The sequence below is a fragment of the Oncorhynchus gorbuscha genome, linkage group LG03, assembly GCF_021184085.1.
Source record: "Oncorhynchus gorbuscha isolate QuinsamMale2020 ecotype Even-year linkage group LG03, OgorEven_v1.0, whole genome shotgun sequence".
Classification (NCBI taxonomy): domain Eukaryota; kingdom Metazoa; phylum Chordata; class Actinopteri; order Salmoniformes; family Salmonidae; genus Oncorhynchus; species Oncorhynchus gorbuscha.
Window position 1 is genome coordinate 60,509,808 of NC_060175.1, and position 17,980 is coordinate 60,527,787.

Genomic DNA, 17,980 nt, shown 5'->3' on the forward strand with positions numbered 1-17,980 from the left:
GTCCCGGGACAAAGGGGTGCCAACATCACAATGTGTGCAGCAATATCCTCTGATGGATTGCTGTTACACAAACCGCTAATTGGGCCATACAACACCGAGCGTCTCATTCCATTCCTGGGTGACCTCTATGGAAGGGTTGTGCCAGGTGAGGAAAGGGTTGCAGTGAGGCGAAATCGGCCAAATTTTGTAATTGTATGGGACAATGTGGCATTTCACCACGCCTGTGTAGTCACAGAGTGGTTTGCAGCCCATCCCAGGATGGTGTCGCTTTTCCTCCCACCTTTCTCTCCATTCCTCAACCACATATAGGACTTATTTACCTCATGGAGATGGAAGGTTTATGACCACCAACCACATGATCAAATGTCCATCCTGGACACAATGGATGCTGGATGCCTGGACATATCTGCAGAAGATTGCCAGGGATGGACCAGGCATTCCAAAATATTCTTTCCTAGGTGTATTGCCCAAGATGACATAAGATGTGACATGGATGAGAACCTGTGGCCAAATGCATAAGATAGGGTTGACTAGTATTGCTACTGTATCGGTAGATGGTGTGTATATACAAATTATTGTATTTTGGAATCACTCAATGCCATGACATAAAACATATTGAAGCATATTGCATCACGTCTGATTCATCCCTGTAACATATACTGCAGTGAATTCTAAACAGTAAAGGTGTCCTTCTTGTTTTGTAAAGAAAACATTGTGTAATGCTACCTGTTGTTAGTGTTGTTTAGTTCATTGTTTTATGAGTGACAATGTGTGCTTGTTGGGAGACAACCTTTGCTCGTGTTGTGGAAGAACGAGCTGATTTGAGACATGTATGAAGTGTTTTGGTAGTTTTAGGGCATTTTGAACGTGAAATGAACTGCTGTGCCAAGCTGAAAGTTAGTTAGGAGAACCGTGTGAAGAGTTATAAAAAAAACTGTAAAATGGCTATATATACACACGCAGATCAGACTACAACCATTATCTGATATGACACCGCCATCTGGTGGCAGTAAGGACAAACATCAGGCATTTACACACCGGTATGGCTATAGCTATACTTTCAGAGAGGAGAGCAAGGCTGAAAATCTATATTCTCTCACTGGGGCCAGTCTGTTTCTCTTTCAGCCAACGTGTCTATCTCGGCAACAAGAGGTAGTAATGTTGTTGAATGACAAAATAGTCTAGCACTCAAACTAAATACAGACGTTAGATAAAGTCAAGTGAACACAAATTAACACCGTTCACACCTACTGTAGTGAGAGGCTATTTCACCAGAGGGTATTAAAAGAACATAGCATGCTAGATGAGCAGGAAAATACTGCATGTACTTCCCCTGCGTCAGCTTCCCTTTGTTATTGAGCTCTGTCCTTTCAGACACAAGTGGTCTATTCTTACACACTGTCCACCAGGCTGTCATTGGGTGTATGTGTGTATGTGTGTGTGTGTGTGTGTGTGTGTGTGTGTGTGTGTGTGTGTGTGTGTGTGTGTGTGTGTGTGTGCGTGCGTGCGTGCGTGCGTGCGTGCGTGTGTGCGTGCGGTTATAGCAGTGTCTGGTACAGAACTCTCAATGCAAAACCTGAGAGGTCCTCTGACCTATCTTATCACAGATGGACAAGCATCAACTCCCTGAGAGGTCATACACACATACTGTACATTCTGAACACAGAACAACACACATACACATGGATGCAGAAAAATAACCTCCACATCTTGCATCACGCAAGATGCATGTCAAGCATTTACAATTTCCAAATTCCAATTTACAATTTCCAAAACATGATAAGAATTCTCATAAAAGCTCAGTGCTCCTACAACACAAGGAGCTCTTCTTAGTGTATTATGTGGATAGACAGCATGTCTACTTTACTGTTAAAATCAAATGTTTCTTCTTGACATGACAGAAATGCTTTTAGAACATTCAGTGTTAGTTCTTCCTCCAGTGGATAATTCATCTTCACATGTCTCATAACATATACTGTAACTAAATAACTGAGAATCTAAGAGACAGCGTCTTTTGACTACATGGCAGTAAGCAATTACAGTGGAACATACCATTCTGAAACATCCAGAGAGGGGTGTTTGGCTATCTTGCTAGGATAATGCATATCATATTTGCTCTAGACGTACTTGGGACAGTCTTTGGGCAGTCGGGGCTCAGGAATACCAGTTTATGACGGATCTGAGTAGACATGCGTGTGTGTACCTCTGACCTGAGCCTGGATTAGCACTGCCTCTGCTCAGGAGCATTTAGCATTACAGGACAGAAACATTATTATACACACATATACATACACACGTGTCACACTCTAGTAGATACCCATAAACTTCCAGTCATTGCGCTAATGCTAATTAGCATTGGCTCGCGAAACTCTCAAACTTCTTTCATATTGGACACAGAGACATAACAATGTTATCCACGAGTTCACCTGACTTTGGGGAAGTAGATAAAGGTTGCCAATATCCCGAAGAGTCCCTTTAAGCCTCAATATTTAAGAGCAGGCCTGTTGGATGAAGAACACCTGAGTAGGACAGGATTGTATTACATCCATTACCAGATAAAACATGACCACAAACCAAAAAATACCTTAACATGATTGACAGCTGACATTGCTCACCTTGTCTGTCTCCTCCGTGGACTGGTATCCTGACGACAGCACCACGTCGCCTGACGTTGCGTATCCAGGATTGTACCCAGGGGAGGGGCTACTTCGTGTGGTGTTGTCCGTGGAGGAGGAGGAGCGCAGGCGTTCGGAATGCTTCTGTGCATCATAGGTAAGTTGGCGGTGGGGGGTCTGGGGGCTGCCTCTCCGAGGGGGGTCCCGGTCTACTCCCCCTCCCCCTCCCCCTGCCCCTGGCCCGTTCCCCCCACGGTGCTGGCTCTGCAGCATAGTCCCACGCCTCATTGTGCCCACAGGGCCGGCACCCTGACCAGCTGGGGGGGCAAGGAGACCACCAGAGGGGGGGTCAGAGTCAGGACAGGCCAAGGGGGCTTGGAGGGGGGTGAGGTAGTCCTCGTGAGGGTAGAGAGAGGGGCCACGCATTGAGATCACAGAGGATGAGGAAGAGGAGGATGCAGAGGAGGAAGAGGAGGAGGCTAGGGTAAAGCGAGAGAGGGACAGGCGTCTGCGTTGCTGCTGGAACAGCTGCTTCAGACCCTGGCCCAGGACGCCCATGCTCTCTCGGGAATTCTGGGTCATTTTGGAAGGGGAGTGGTGGTCTGAGTGAGAAGAACACCTCTTGAGGCCTGAGTCCTGCACCCCTTCTCTACCCCCCGACCCCCCCTGGGTACCTCCCACTACCTCCTCTCTGCATACGAGGGTGCAGCACTCTCATACACAGGGGAATGGGGGTAGGATAGGGGAGTAGAGTAGAGTAGGGTGTGTGTTTCTGGGTTCACTGTCTGCCTGTCTGTCTGTAGGACAGATGGGTTGAGACAGGAGAGGTCAAAGTTCAGCGGTGGCCAATGGGAGTCCACAACATGCATCCAATCAGCTCAAAGATAATGCTTGCCTAGTAGTCTACCATAGAAAGAGAGGAAATGGGTTATGAGGGAGTGAAAACAAGGGACAGCAAGAGGAAGCAAACAAGAAGAAGATGCTCTAAAACAGATAGTGTTGGAAGTTCTACCTCGACTCTGGGCCAGATGTTGGGGGCAACTTCTACTAACACCACAGGCACTGCACACACAAAATGGGGGAAGGGGAAAGGAGAAAGATAGACACACAGAGATGGAACAAACGAAAGAGAGAAATAAGTGAAAAGACCCACATACCATCAGCCCAACACTGCCTAGCCTCACTCAGTGTCCAAGATCACCTGTAGAGAGAGAGAGAGAGAGAGAAAGAGAGCAATCAATGTCTCAATCAAATCTACTAACGCAATCTATGAACACTCAAACCTTACACCCAAGTATTGTGTCCCCTGGCAGATCCTCTGGGAGCTCATTTGGCGTCACTAAATTTCAAATCCTTCTGCTTTACCGCTACAGTGGTGTCTGGAGAGAAGGGCTTCCTCAAAAACTACAACACACAGCAACACAGGCTCACTATACCAACTCACCTAACCTGCAGCAACCCAAAAAAAACCTATGCCAATCTACACTAAGCAACATGGTTTCCTTTGAGGCCGAGGAGCGACAGTAATTTCCTTAGATACATATTCCTAGTGTGAAGAGAAGGCAGCCTGTCAGACAGTCACAGTGAGTACTGGCAGTGAGGGGAGGAAAACAAGTCAGAGTCAGGAACATTCTGAGCTCTGGGGGTGGGTGACATGCTAACTATATTCCCTAAGCTGCACAGTCATAAGAGACTATGCATGAATGCACACACACACAAAGAACACACAAACATGCAAGTGACACACACACAGTGTAATCTACACAAATTAGGCTGTGATACGGTCGGCCCACGTCACAGCTAGTTAACACAATCAGCTGTTCAGTTTCACAATAGGCCTAGAGAGAGGAGAGAGAGAGCAGCACACAGCACAGTGCCCACACTGTCACTAAGCAGCACACAACAACACTGACACATTCACAAAGCAGTATACTGACCACTGATCAGCCACTAGCCTTCAATATAATACAGTCTTAGAAAAAAAGGTGCTATCTAGAACCAAAAAGGGTTCTTCGGCTGTCCATTTTGAAGAACCTCTTTTGGTTCCAGGTAGAAACCTTTTGGTTCTAGGTAGAATCCTTTTGAGTTCCATGTAGAACCCTTTCTACAGAGGGTTCTACATGGAACCCAAAAGAGTTAAACCTGGAACTAAAAGGGGTTCTACATGGAACCATAAACGGTTATACTATGGGGTCACTTTTTTTCTAAAAGTGGACTTTTTTTCACATTTTCAAACAGTCCAGTTTATATTTTCCAACCGGGCTATACATTTGGGTGAGGTTTCTTTCCTCGCCTGCAGTAGCCTCGTTTCACTGCCAAAAATACAATTGAAACATCTGGTGTGGTAACAACACAATGTCAAACACAGGTAGTCTAGTCAAATAATTAACATCCAATCACATTAACCGATACTCTCTCGCGGGAATTCCACTAACGGTCCGTATGTAGCAAACGTAGCTGCTGCTCATGTTGGTATCTGTACTGATACCAATAACAGGGAGACATAGTGGAGCGGTAACTCGCGTGCAAGCCGTTGGTCCCGACGCCACTTAGGTACACTGCATGCATCCGCCGAGAGGCGCTTACGGGAATGCCTGAGGAGTTTGAAAGACGTTTTGGACACTACAGTGAAAATGGATAACTTTGTTAAAGCAAGGCCTCTGAACTCTAAACTCTAATGTATTTTCTGCACTATGAAATGATATGGGCAGCGACCATGTAACGCTTTTACAACATACAGAAGTGCGCTGCTTATCAAGGGGCAAAGTATTGGCACGTTTTTTAAAATTGAGAGACGAGCTTAATGTCCTTTACTGACCATCATTTTCACTTGTCTGACTGCTTACATGATGAGGGGTTTCTCACACGACTGGCCTTTCTGGGTGATGTTTTTCCTCCCCTCAATGATCTGAATCTAGGATTACAGGGACTCTCCTCAACTGTATTCAATGTGCGGGACAAAATTGAAGCTATGATTAAGAAGCTTCTCTGTCTGCATTAACAAGGACAACACACAGGTCTTTCCATCATTGTATGATGTTTTGTGTGCAAATTAACTCAAGCTTACGGACAATGTCAAATGTGATATAGCGAAGCACCTGAGAGAGCTGGGTGTGCAATTACGCAGGTACTTTCCCGAAACGGATGACACAAACGACTGGATATGTTATCTCTTTCATGCCATGCCTCCAGTCCACTTACCGATATCTGAACAAGAGAGCCTCATCGAAATTGCAACAAGCGGTTCTGTGAAAATGTTATTCACTTAGAAGCCACTGCCAGATGTCTGGATTGGGCTGCACTCAGAGTATCCTGCCTTGGCAAATCACGCTGTTAAGACACTGACGCCCTTTGCAACCACGTACCTATGTGAGAATGGATTCTCGGCCCTCACTAGCATGGAAACTAAATACAGGCACAGACAGTGTGTGGGAAATGATTTAAGACAGACTCCAACACAACCCAACATTACAGAGTTATGTGCATCCACTCAAGCACACCCTTCCCATTAATCTGTGGTGAGTTATTCACAATTTTCAATGAACAAATAAGGTTTTATATGTAAGATGGTTAAATAAAAGAGGTAAATTATTGATTATTATTCAATTATTATTTGTGCCCTGGTCCTATAAGAGCTCTCTGTCACTTCCCACGAGCCGGGTTGTGACAAAAAACTCACACTCATTCTTATGTTTAATAAATGTATCGTATAGTGTGTGTGTTGGCAGGCTTACAATGATGGCAAAAAACAATATTTCAGAGTGCACTGACCCTGGTGCTAGAGGGGGTACACAGCTGGAGGTTGAATGTTTGAAGGGGTACGGGACTATAAAAAGTTTGGAAACCACTGCTGTTGAGATACACATAGCCAACTGGAGACTCTCAGTGAGTGCAGGGTTTTGATAAGCCTAACTTAAATTGTTTAGATCAGGCGAGTTTGTGCTGGGCTGTACCTACACAAACCATAGTTTGCCAGCCATTAGCCTTTAGTACTCTACTGAAATAACATGCCATTGAGGAACACTCTAATAAGTCTACACACAACTCACAGAGACACATGGCCAAGTGGAGTTTCTTAGCGAGTGCATGGTTTTGTTTCAACAGTGACACACCTGATTTAAATAATTGTGGTCTAAACCACGATTAGTGATTATTAAAGCAGGTGATGTAGCACCGGGCTGGAATAGGACTTTACACACTCTGTCTGTGGCGCTCCAGGACCTCAGTTGGCAACCTGGTAGTAGTGTTTGAGTGGAACGCAGTGATGAAAGGTGGAATATGACAAGAGAGACAGAGAGAGAACAGACAGACAGGACAGGTTCATGCTCACTGCCAGTCACAGTCACTCAGTCAGTAACCTGCTGCCAGCCTGGTACTCACTATTATAAACACTCTGAGTGGCACATTCAATGCATGACAAAATGCCCCTGTGATCTGAAAAGAACAGCTCTGACTGACACACCTTGAACCCTTTCACCTTCACCACCCGAGTACTCAAAGGTCTTCACATAACACAACACAAGCATGCGCGCATAAGTGTGCAAACACAGTGTTTCCCCCCTATATTCAAACATATATAACATCTAGGGGAAACACTGTGCACACCAATTCACAATATAGACACACGTACATCAATCAAATAGTACCTAACAAGCATCCTAAATGATATGCTATGGTGTGTATTTCGGGGCGTTAGCGGTGAAATTGTCCTGTTTGAATCTGGTGCTGAACCTGCCTCTGGCTGCTAGCCCCCTCTCTCTCTCTAAGTCCTCTCTCATCCTCAGGCTGATCTCAGCCCATCTCAGCCCAGCTGATCTCAGCCCAGCTGATTGGGTGTTTTCTTTATTGTCTACTGTTTTATATGCATGCTTAATCCTCTTTCAGGAGCCCTTAGAGAACAAAGCCACATTTGGTGTGTGTGTGTGTGTGTGTGTGTGTGTGTGTGTGTGTGTGTGTGTGTGTGTGTGTGTGTGTGTGTGTGTGTGTGTGTGTGTGTGTGTGTGTGTGTGTGTGTGTGTGTGTGTGTGTGTGTGTGTGTGTGTGTGTGTGTGTGTGTGTGTGATGCAGTCCTAATGCATAATTTCATTAGGCAAGGCTTGGCTTTCCACCTTGGTGAGGTCACGAAGCTGTAACAAAATCAAATGAAATGTACCGTCAGTTGCCAGATGGGCTGTTGAGTGACATGACAGTGCTGTTCTGTTCTATCCTGTTCTGACCCTGACCCTCAGAGCAGGTGCTGCTGGAATCACAGAGGGTCTTGGTACACTACTGAGGCTACAGTCGACACATGACCATCCTCTACAGCACAGATCACTCATATACTGTAGACCTATCAGGACTTAGACAAACACTCACACAGACACAGGCACGCAGTGGTGATTAAACAGACAACAGGTGTCAGAGCCTTTGTGAGCAGGGCAGCCATGATGAGTCAGCACATTTCTCAGAATTACTGTGGCTGCATCCCAGTCAAAGGTAAACCAGCAATGACCACAAGAACAATGGCCCTTCTGGAAGCCCCTGGTACACGCACACACGCACACACGCACACACACATGACCTGGACCTCATCTCTATGTCAGGCCATTCGTTGGCCAGTTTTCCTGTTGCGGTTGTTGGTACCATTGTCTCTGCATGACCAGCTGAATCATACAGATGGAGACAGCTCAGCCTTGATTACCAGGTAGACAGACAGATACACCACTGACAGCCTGGAGCCTGATTGAAATATAAAAATATATGTAAATGCACTGCTGGTTATGTAAGTTTGACTTATCAGCAACAGTTACTCAGTTAGGCTGTTAAGCAGATAGCCTACACCATAACAGAGACAGCTCCAGTTCTGTTAATTAACAGAATCCAAATTTCAAAACTATGTCCATTCTAGGCTAGACAGTAAAGCTTTCTTTTGGTTGCTCAATCTGGACCCTCAGTTGGGGCTTTGACGCACATATTGTTGGTCATTGTTGAACTAATAGGCTCACTCCCAAAAAATCTCATAGTGTACTGAAACAGGCCCATACAGTTCCAGAGGACGTGGAACAGACTGCTCTTTGTTCTGCTCAGAGCCACAAACATCCCTATCTCTGGTCTTTGTGCTCTGTCTCTATCACTGACTCATCAGCAAGAGAGGAATTAGACCAGAGAGTTCTGTCAGCCCTGCCGTTGAGAGAGAGAGAGTACACTACCATTCTAAAGTTTGGGGTCACTGAGAAATGTCCTTGTTTTTGAAAGAAAAATATTTTTTTTTGTCCATTAAAATAACATCAAGTTGATCAGAAATACAGTGTAGACATTGTTAATGTTGTAAATGACTTTGATAAGTGGAGACGGCTGATTTAAAAAAAAATGAATATCTACACAGACGTACAGAAGCCCATTATAAGCAACCATCACTCATGTGTTCCAATGGCACGTTGTGTTAGCTAATCCAGGTTTATCATTTTAAAAAGGCTAATTGATCATTAGAAAAAACTTTTGAAGTTATGTTAGCACAGCTGAAAACTGTTGTTCTGATTAAAGAAGCACTAAAACTGGCCTTCTTTCGACTAGGTGAGTATCTGGAGCATCAGCATTTGTGGGTTTGATTACAGGCTCAAAATGGCCAGAAACAAAGACCTTTCTTCGGAAACTCATTGGTCTATTCTTCTTCTGGGAAATGAAGGCTATTCCATGCGAGAAATTGCCAAGATACTGAAGATCTGGTACAACGCTGTGTACTACTCTCTTCACAGAATAGTGCAAGCTGGCACTAACCAGAATAGTAAGAAGAGTGGGAGGCCCCGGTGCACAACTGAGCTAGAGGACAATAGTACATTAGTGTGTCTAGTTCGAGAAACAGGCACCTCACAAGTCCTCAGCTGGCAGCTTCCTGTGAAGAGTGAAGAGGCGACTCCGGGATGCTGGCCTTCTAGGCAGGGTTGCAAAAGAAAAGGAACTCTGGCTAGAAGGCCAGGATCCCGGAGTCGCCTCTTCAGTGTTGACGTTGAGACTGGTGTTTTGCGAGCAGTGCTAACATAATTTCAAAAGGGTTTTCTAATGATCAATTAGCCTTTTAAAATGATACATTTGGATTAGCTAACACAACGTGCCTTTGGAACACAGGAGTGATGGTTGCTGATAATGGGCTTCTGTACGCCTATGTAGATATTCCATTTTAAAAAACAATACATTTCACATGCTGTTGTGCAAATGGAATAGTTTGATTTGAACGGCTGATTTTTTAAAATGGAATATCTACATAGGCGTACAGAAGCCCATTATCAGCAACCATCACAACCATTGTGTGGAAATTATAGGTAATTAGTAAGACACCCCCAATAAAGCAATGGTTCTGCAGGTGGTGACCACAGACCACTTCTCAGTTCCTATGCTTCCTGGCTGGTGGTCACTTTGAATGCTGGCGGTGCTTTCACTCTAGTGGTAGCATGAGACGGAGTCTACAACCCACACAAGTGGCTCATGTAGTGCAGCTCATCCAGGATGGCACATCAATTGCGAGCTGTGGCAAGAAGTTTTGCTGTGTCTGTCAGCGTAGTATCCAGAGCATGAAGGCGCTACCAGAAGACAGGCCAGTACATCAGGAGACGTGGAGGAGGCCGTAGGAGGGCAACAACCCAGCAGCAGGACCGCTACCTCCACCTTTGTGCAAAGGAGGAGGAGGAGGAGCAGGAGGAGCACTGCCAGAGCCCTGCAAAATGACCTCCAGCAGGCCACAAATGTGCATGTGTCTGCTCAAATGGTCAGAAACAGACTCCATGAGGGTGGTATGAGGGCCCTACATCCACAGGTGGAGGTTGTGCTTACAGCCCAACACCGTGCAGGACGTTTGGCATTTGCCAGAGAACACCAAGATTGGCAAATTCGCCACTGGCGCCCTGTGCTCTTCACAGATGAAAGCAGGTTCACACTGACCACATGTGACAGACGTGAAAGAGTCTGGAGACGCTGTGGAGAACGTTCTGCTGCCTGCAACATCCTCCAGCATGACCGGTTTGGCGGTGGGTCAGTCATGGTGTGGGGTGGCATTTCTTTGTGGGGTTGCACAGCCCTCCATGTGCTCGCCAGAGGTACCCTGTCTGCCATTAGGTACCGAGATGAGATCCTCAGACCCCTTGTGAGACCATATGCTGGTGCGGTTGGCCCTGGGTTCTTCTTAATGCAAGACAATGCTTGACATCATGTGGCCGGAGTGTGTCAGCAGTTCCTGCAAGAGGAAGGCATTTATGCTATGGCCCGCCCGTTCCCCAGACCTGAATCCAATTGAGCACATCTGGGACAGCATGTCTCGCTCCATCCACTAACGCCACATTGCACCACAGACTGTCCAGGAGTTGGCGGATGCTTTAGTCCAGGTCTGGGAGGAGATCCCTCAGGAGACCATCCGCCACCTCATCAGGAGCTTGCCCAGGCATTGTAGAGAGGTCATAGAGGCACGTGGAGGCCACACACACTACTGAGCCTCATTTTGACTTGTTTTAAGGACATTACATCAAAGGTGGATCAGCCTGTAGTGTGGTTTTCCACTTTAATTTTGAGTGTGACTCCAAATCCAGACCTCCATGGGTTGATAAATTTGATTTCCATTGATAATTTTTGTGTGATTTTGTTGTCAGCACATTCAACTATGTCAAGAAAAAAGTATTTAATAAGATTATTTCATTCATTCAGATGTAGGATGTGTTATTTTAGTGTTCCCTTTATTTTTATATATATACAGTCAAGGCCTATCCTATTAACTATTACTCTACATATACTAGTCTATCCTACATATTCTTCAGATATATTTACATGTATATACAGTGGGGAGAACAAGTATTTGTTACACTGCCGATTTTGTTTTCCTACTTACAAAGCATGTAGAGGTCTGTAATTTTTATCATAGGTACACTTCAACTGTGAGAGATGGAATCTAAAACAATAATCCAGAAAATCATATTGTATGATTTTTAAGTAATTGATTTTTATATATTTTTGTATGAGAGAAATTGAGCTGCTAATCCTCAAAATAATTCCACATCAGAGGGGCGGGCAAGCTCTCTCTCTCTCTCTCTCTCTCTCTCTCTCTCTCTCTCTCTCTCTCTCTCTCTCTCTCTCTCTCTCTCTCTCTCTCTCTCTCTCTCTCAACAGGCCAGCAATGTCACCCACATAACCACATTTTTGAAGTTTGTCATGGGTTGCAGCTATCTGGGATATCCATCCCAGTGTGCACACACTGTTTGAATCAACGTTGTTTCCACATCATTTCAATTAAATGACGTTGAACTAACGTGGAATAGACATTGAATTGACATCCGTGCCCAGTGGGATGGCATGCACATTAACATATCCCCAGATATACTGATGATGTCTGATGATATGCATAAAGACAATATATAAAACCGAGGTGAAGTAAAAGTAGGCTAAATAACAGAAGGTAATAAAAGTACAACTTTGATGATAGAGCTCTCTAATGTAACCTACAATAAAATTGAATCTTGAATCTACAAAACAGCATATTATCAGATCATTAAAACATGCATTCAGTGTTTTGTTAATATGTTAGGCTACTAACACATAAAGCAGATATCACAGTGTAGAAGTTACACTATGGCCAGTCAACTTATCTCAAAATGACTGTAGAAGTTGGAGATAATAATCTAGGATGATTATTATGATAATCTTCATGATTATGGCGCATAACGTTCATAGTTGACATGACGGTATTAAACTACAAGTGTAACAAATTTACAACAACAAGGCAACGGAATCATAGCCTATGAATGGATTGCATCAATAGAAGTTTATAATGTAGCAAAATAGAATCAAATCAAAGTTTATTTTTCACGTTCGCTGAATACAACAGGTGTAGTAGACCTTACAGTGAAATGCTTACTTACAGGCTCTAACCAATAGTGCAAAAAAAGGTATTAGGTGAACAATAGGTAAGTAAAGAAATAAAAACAACAGTAACAGCATATATGATAAACAGAAAGTAGCAGCAGCGTAAAAGAGGGGTTTGGGTGGAGGGACACAATGCAAAAAGTCCGGGTAGCCATTTGATTACCTGTTCAATAGTCTTATGGCTTGGGAGTAAAAACTGTTGAGAAGCCTTTTTGTCCTAGACTTAGCACTCCGGTACTGCTTTCCACGCGGTAGTAGAGAGAACAGTCTATGACTGGGGTGACTGGGGTCTTTGACAATTTTTAGGGCCTTCCTCTGACACTGCCTGGTGTAGAGGTCCTGGATGGCAGGCAGCTTAGCCCCAGTGACGTACTGGGCCGTTCGCACGACCCTCTGTGATGCCTTGCGGTCAGAGGCCGAGCAATTGCCATACCAGGCAGTGATGCAACCAGTTCTCAATTTTGCAGCTGTATAACCTTTAAAGGATCTCAGGACCCATGCCAAATCTTTTAAGTTTCCTGAGGGGGAATAGGCTTTGTCGTGCCCTCTTCACGACTGTCTTGGTGTGTTTTGACCATTCTAGTTTGTTGGTGATGTGGACACCAAGGAACTTGAAGCTCTCAACCTGCTCCACTACAGCCCCTTCGATGAGAAAGGGGGCGTACTCGGTCCTCCTTTTCCTGTAGTCCACAATCATCTCCTTGGTCTTGGTTACGTTGAGGGGTAGGTTGTTATTCTGGCCAGGTCTCTGACCTCCTCCCTATAGGCTGTCTCGTCATTGTCGGTGATCAGGCCTACCACTGTTGTGTCATCTGCAAACTTATTGATGGTGTTGGAGTTGTGCCTGGCCATGCAGTTATGGGTGAACAGGGAGTACAGGAAGGGACTGAGCACGCACCCCTGGGGGGCTCCAGTGTTGAGGTGGCAGATGTGTTGCTACCTACCCTCACCACCAGGGGGTGGCCCGTCAGGAAGTCCAGGATCCAGTTGCAGAGGGAGGTGTTTAGTCCCAAGATCCTTAGCTTAGTGATGATATTTGAGGGTACTATGGTGTTGAACACTGAGCTGAGCTGAGCTGAGCTGAGCCTTTTGTCCAGGTGGGAAATGGCAGTGTGGAGAGCAATAGAGATTGCATCATCTGTGGATCTGTTCGAGCGGTATGCAAATTGGAGTGGGTCTAGGGTTTCTGGGATAATGGTGTTGATGTGAGCCATTACCAGCCTTTCAAAGCAGTTCATGGCTATAGACGTGAGTGCTATGTGTCTGTCGTCATTCAGGCATGTTGCCTTTGTGTTATTGGGCACAGGGACTATGGTGGTCTGCTTGAAACATGTTGGTTTTACAGACTCAATCAGGGACATGTTGAAAATCTCAGTGAAGACACCTGCCAGTTGGTCAGCACATGCCCGGAGCACATGTCCTGGTAATCAGTCTGGCCACGCAGCCTTGTGTATGTTGACCTGTTTAAAAGTCTTACTCACATCGGCTACAGAGAGCGTGATCACACAGTCGTCCGGAACAGCTGATGCTCTCATGCATGTCTCAGTGATGCTTGCATCGAAGCGAGCATAGAAGTGATTTACCTCGTCTGGTAGGCTTGTGTCACTGGGCAGCTCACGGCTGTGCTTCCCTTTGTAGTCTGTAATAGTTGCCACATAGTGTCGGAGTGTCGGAGCCGGTGTAGTATGATTCAATCTTAGCCCTGTATTGAAGCTTTGCCTGTTTGATGGTTCATCGGAGGGCATAGCAGGATTTCTTGTAAGCTTCTGGGTTAGAGTCCCGCACCTTGAAAGTTGCAGCTCTGCCCTTTAGCTCAGTGCGAATGTTTCCTGTAATCCATGGCTTCTGGTTGGGGTATGTACGTACAGTCACTGTGGGGACAACGTCCTCAATGCACTTATTGATAAAGCCAGTGACTGATGTGGTGTACTCCTCAATGCCATGGGACGAATCCCGGAACATGTTCCAGTCTGTGATAGCAAAACAGTCCTGTAATTTAGCATCTGCTTCATCTGACCACTTTTTTATAGACCACTCACTGGTGCTTCCTGCTTTAATTTTTGCTTGTAATCAGGAATCAGGAGGATAGAGTTGTGGTCGGATTTACCAAATGGAGGGCAGGGAGAGCTTTGTATGCGTCTCTGTGTGTGGAGTACAGGTGATCTAGAATTTCCCTCTGATGCACATTTAACATGTTGATAGAAAATTGGTGGAACTGATTTAAGTTTCCCTGCATTGAAGTCTCCGGCCACTAGGAGTGCTGCCACGGGGTGAGTGGTTTCCTGTTAGCTTATTTCCTTATACAGCTGACTGAGTGCTGTCTTAGTGCCAGCATCTGTCTATGGTTGTAAATAAACAGCCACAAAAAGTAGCTGAAACCTCTCTAGGCAAATAGTGTGGCCTGCAATTTATCATAATATATTCTACTTCAGGCGAGCAAAATCTAGAGACTTCCTCAGATTTCGTGCACCAGCTGTTGTTTACAAATATGCATAGATCATCCCCCCTCGTCTTACCGGAGTGTGCTGTTCTATCTTGCCGGTGCAGCGTATATCCCGCTAGCTGAATATCCATGTAGTCATTTAGCCATGATTCCATGAAACATAGGATATTAAAGTTTTTGATGTCCCGTTGGTAGGATATTCGTGTCCCCTGTACCCGTGTTTCTTCCTCTTGCAAATAACGGGGATATTGGCCTTGTAGGGTGTTTGGAGAATGTCCTGTGCGTCTTGCTTGTTGAAGAAAAAATGTAGCCTAATCCGAGGTCAGTGATCGCTATCCTGATATCCAGAAGCTCTTTTTTGCCTTAAAATACGGTTGCAGAATCATTATGTACAAAATAAGTTACAAATAATGCGAAAACCCCCCACATAATAGCACAATTGGTTGGGCGCCCGTTAAACTGCTGCCATTTCTTCTGTGGCCATTTTCCATAGGGAGGAGAGAGGCTATCCAGACATGCCTAGTGCACAAATTAATAACATACAGTATGTCGCGCAGCTGAGTCGAGTGTGGAGAGGAATGAATTTGGGTCAGTCAGACTTCCTGATGAGCCCTTCCCAGCTAGCTACCTAATGGACCAATATCCACGGGAAGTCATTTGGGGGTGGGGGTGCTGTAATATTTTTGCCGACCGCTTAATACAGGACTAGTAAAGGCCCAGTGCACTACTTTTGTGAAACTAAATGTAGTTGAGTGTTTACTAGCATTTGCATCTTGAGTCTCTTATTTATATGTACAAAACAATTAATCTGATAATACTTGTGGAACATAAAAGCACTTGCCTTTTCCAGTTTCTTGAAATATTTTGCAAATGCAACTTATTTCTATGTGAAAACTGAAATGGTCTATTCTTTCATTTTCCTAGACACTCTTATACAGAGCAACTTACAGTAGTGAGTGCATACATATTCTTACTTATTTGTACTGGTCCCCCTTGGGACTCAAACCCACAACTGTAGCATTGCAAGCGCCATGCTCTACAACTGAGCCACATCATCACAAACCATTTGATGTCTCAATGTACTCAATCACTGTATTGTGCATTGTTTTTCTTCATGGCGATGGAAAGTCAACAGGTACACACCTAGATGACCATTCTGACCAGCCAATACAGTAATGTACATTTACATGAAGTGGTTTGTAAGGATGGTAAATTAATACTGCACAAAAAGTGGTTGTTTTATATGTTATTTGATCATGAAAATTATTTAATTTGATGTAGATGCTTTGCACCTTTTGATGTAAATGTTTTTGGACAGGGTTTTGTTATTTCTGGATTCCATTAGAATGACAATTGCAGAGGAAGGAACAGGGCAACAACCCTTACAATCCTTGAATCCTGCAAGATACTGTTCTTAATTATACAACTACCTTTTTTTCCAAAGCAGAGATGCTGAAAATATATATATATTTTTTCTGTGGCACTACAGACATCTATATCGGTCTGCTAATACCAAGTAAAGCCCCAGTGCACTACTTTTGTGAAATATTTAATTAGATTATATATATATTTTCATTCTGATTTTTCAGGAGGTGCTGCGGCACTCTCAGCACCCCTACTTCCAGTGGCTGTGCACGGACCTAGTTCATGCTGGCTAGCTGGCAACAATGGTGCTAGTTAAAACTTAAAGTTATGTTTATTTTGATGGGAAGGGAGTATTGTTCACCATCTGGTTGTCACCATTACCAGTGTAATGGTGTTGTATCAAGGTGCTTTCCGATGTGAGTTACTTCTGTTCCCACCAGGCAGCAGTTGCTTCCCACCTATACAAGTTCGAATCCAGCTATAGAAAGTTTTTAAAATATATTTTTCGTTTTAAGCTTATCCCAAACCTTAACCATGTTGAGTTCATTCCTAACCTTAAGAATGTGGAATTAATGCCTGAACTTAACCTTAAACACTTCGACATTTGAAGTTTGGAACCACTTCGAAGTTTGACGCTTGAGAAACATGGATCAACGTCTAATTCTTACTTGAGACTGAGCGCAACCATGTGGATGTCACCACGATACAGTCTGCTGCTCAATGGGGAGAGTTTGCCCTCAAGCAGGCAACACTACATGGGGCTCAGTGTCCTTGGCTCCCGGTTGCCGCAGTCAGGAGAGGGGGGTAGCTAGGGGGGTAGCTAGAATAGTGTATCCAATATCAGGCCAGGGTGACAGGTAAATAACATGTATTGCAGATTTAAACTGAATGATTCTACACTCAAGTCCCAACTTCGGCTGACAAGTTTCAGGCCAGGGTGACAGGTAAATAACATGTATTGCAGATTTAAACTGAATGATTCTACACTCAAGTCCCAACTTCGGCTGACAAGTTTCAAATTCTGGGTGAAGTTTCCAGCCACAAGCACAAACTAGCTAGCTGACTAAACCGAATCCGTTCGTCTCCACTGCGCGACACAGATTATCCATTTGGGCACCCGGCGCGTCAGTATAGCGGATCCTCTCCCAATATGAGTGACAATCTGTATCACTGAAACAGATGCATATTGACAGCGTTTGAAGTCATGTTAGATTGTGTCATTGTAAACCCAGATTTATGATTTTTTTTTTGCGAAAGAAACAACAGTTATGTACTAGAACCGAGTCAATAAATGTCACACTATACACATTTACATTATATTTAGAGTTGATAACCTAAGCGGTATATTGGCACTTACCTGGGCGATGAGAAAACTGTTACAGCCGACACACATCCACCCCTCCTCTGACAGTGGCAATAGGCTGCCCTTGGACAGCGCATTTCACTCACGACGTACGCTACTGCAGCCGAGGGCACGCGTATGGCCGGACCAGACCATTTGTTTCGATTAGGGGAGTTGGCTGAAAAATATGCTCAATTCACATAGGTTACTCCAGCTCTATTAGTCATTGAAACAAATACAATGTTCAGAATATTGTGCAGGTTTTGAAATTATTTGATTCATCATCTATTATAAAACGTTTTATTCAACTTGATTATTATTATTTTTATTGAT

At 44.4% G+C, this 17,980-nt stretch overlaps 1 protein-coding gene across 1 annotated transcript in view; it reads right to left on the minus strand.

Moving 5' to 3' along the window:
* The window catches only part of LOC124031651 (transmembrane and coiled-coil domains protein 1-like), a 78,352-nt gene extending 60,651 nt beyond the window's left edge, over window positions 1-17,701 (minus strand). The window contains exons 1-3 of the mRNA XM_046343152.1: window positions 17,663-17,701; window positions 3,773-3,816; window positions 2,616-3,518 (exon numbers count right to left, since the gene is read on the minus strand). Coding sequence (XP_046199108.1) covers window positions 2,616-3,197 — 582 coding nt within the window. The 5' untranslated portion in view covers window positions 3,198-3,518; window positions 3,773-3,816; window positions 17,663-17,701. The remainder of the gene's footprint in view (window positions 1-2,615; window positions 3,519-3,772; window positions 3,817-17,662) is intronic.
* Between the last annotated feature and the right edge of the window lie 279 nt (window positions 17,702-17,980).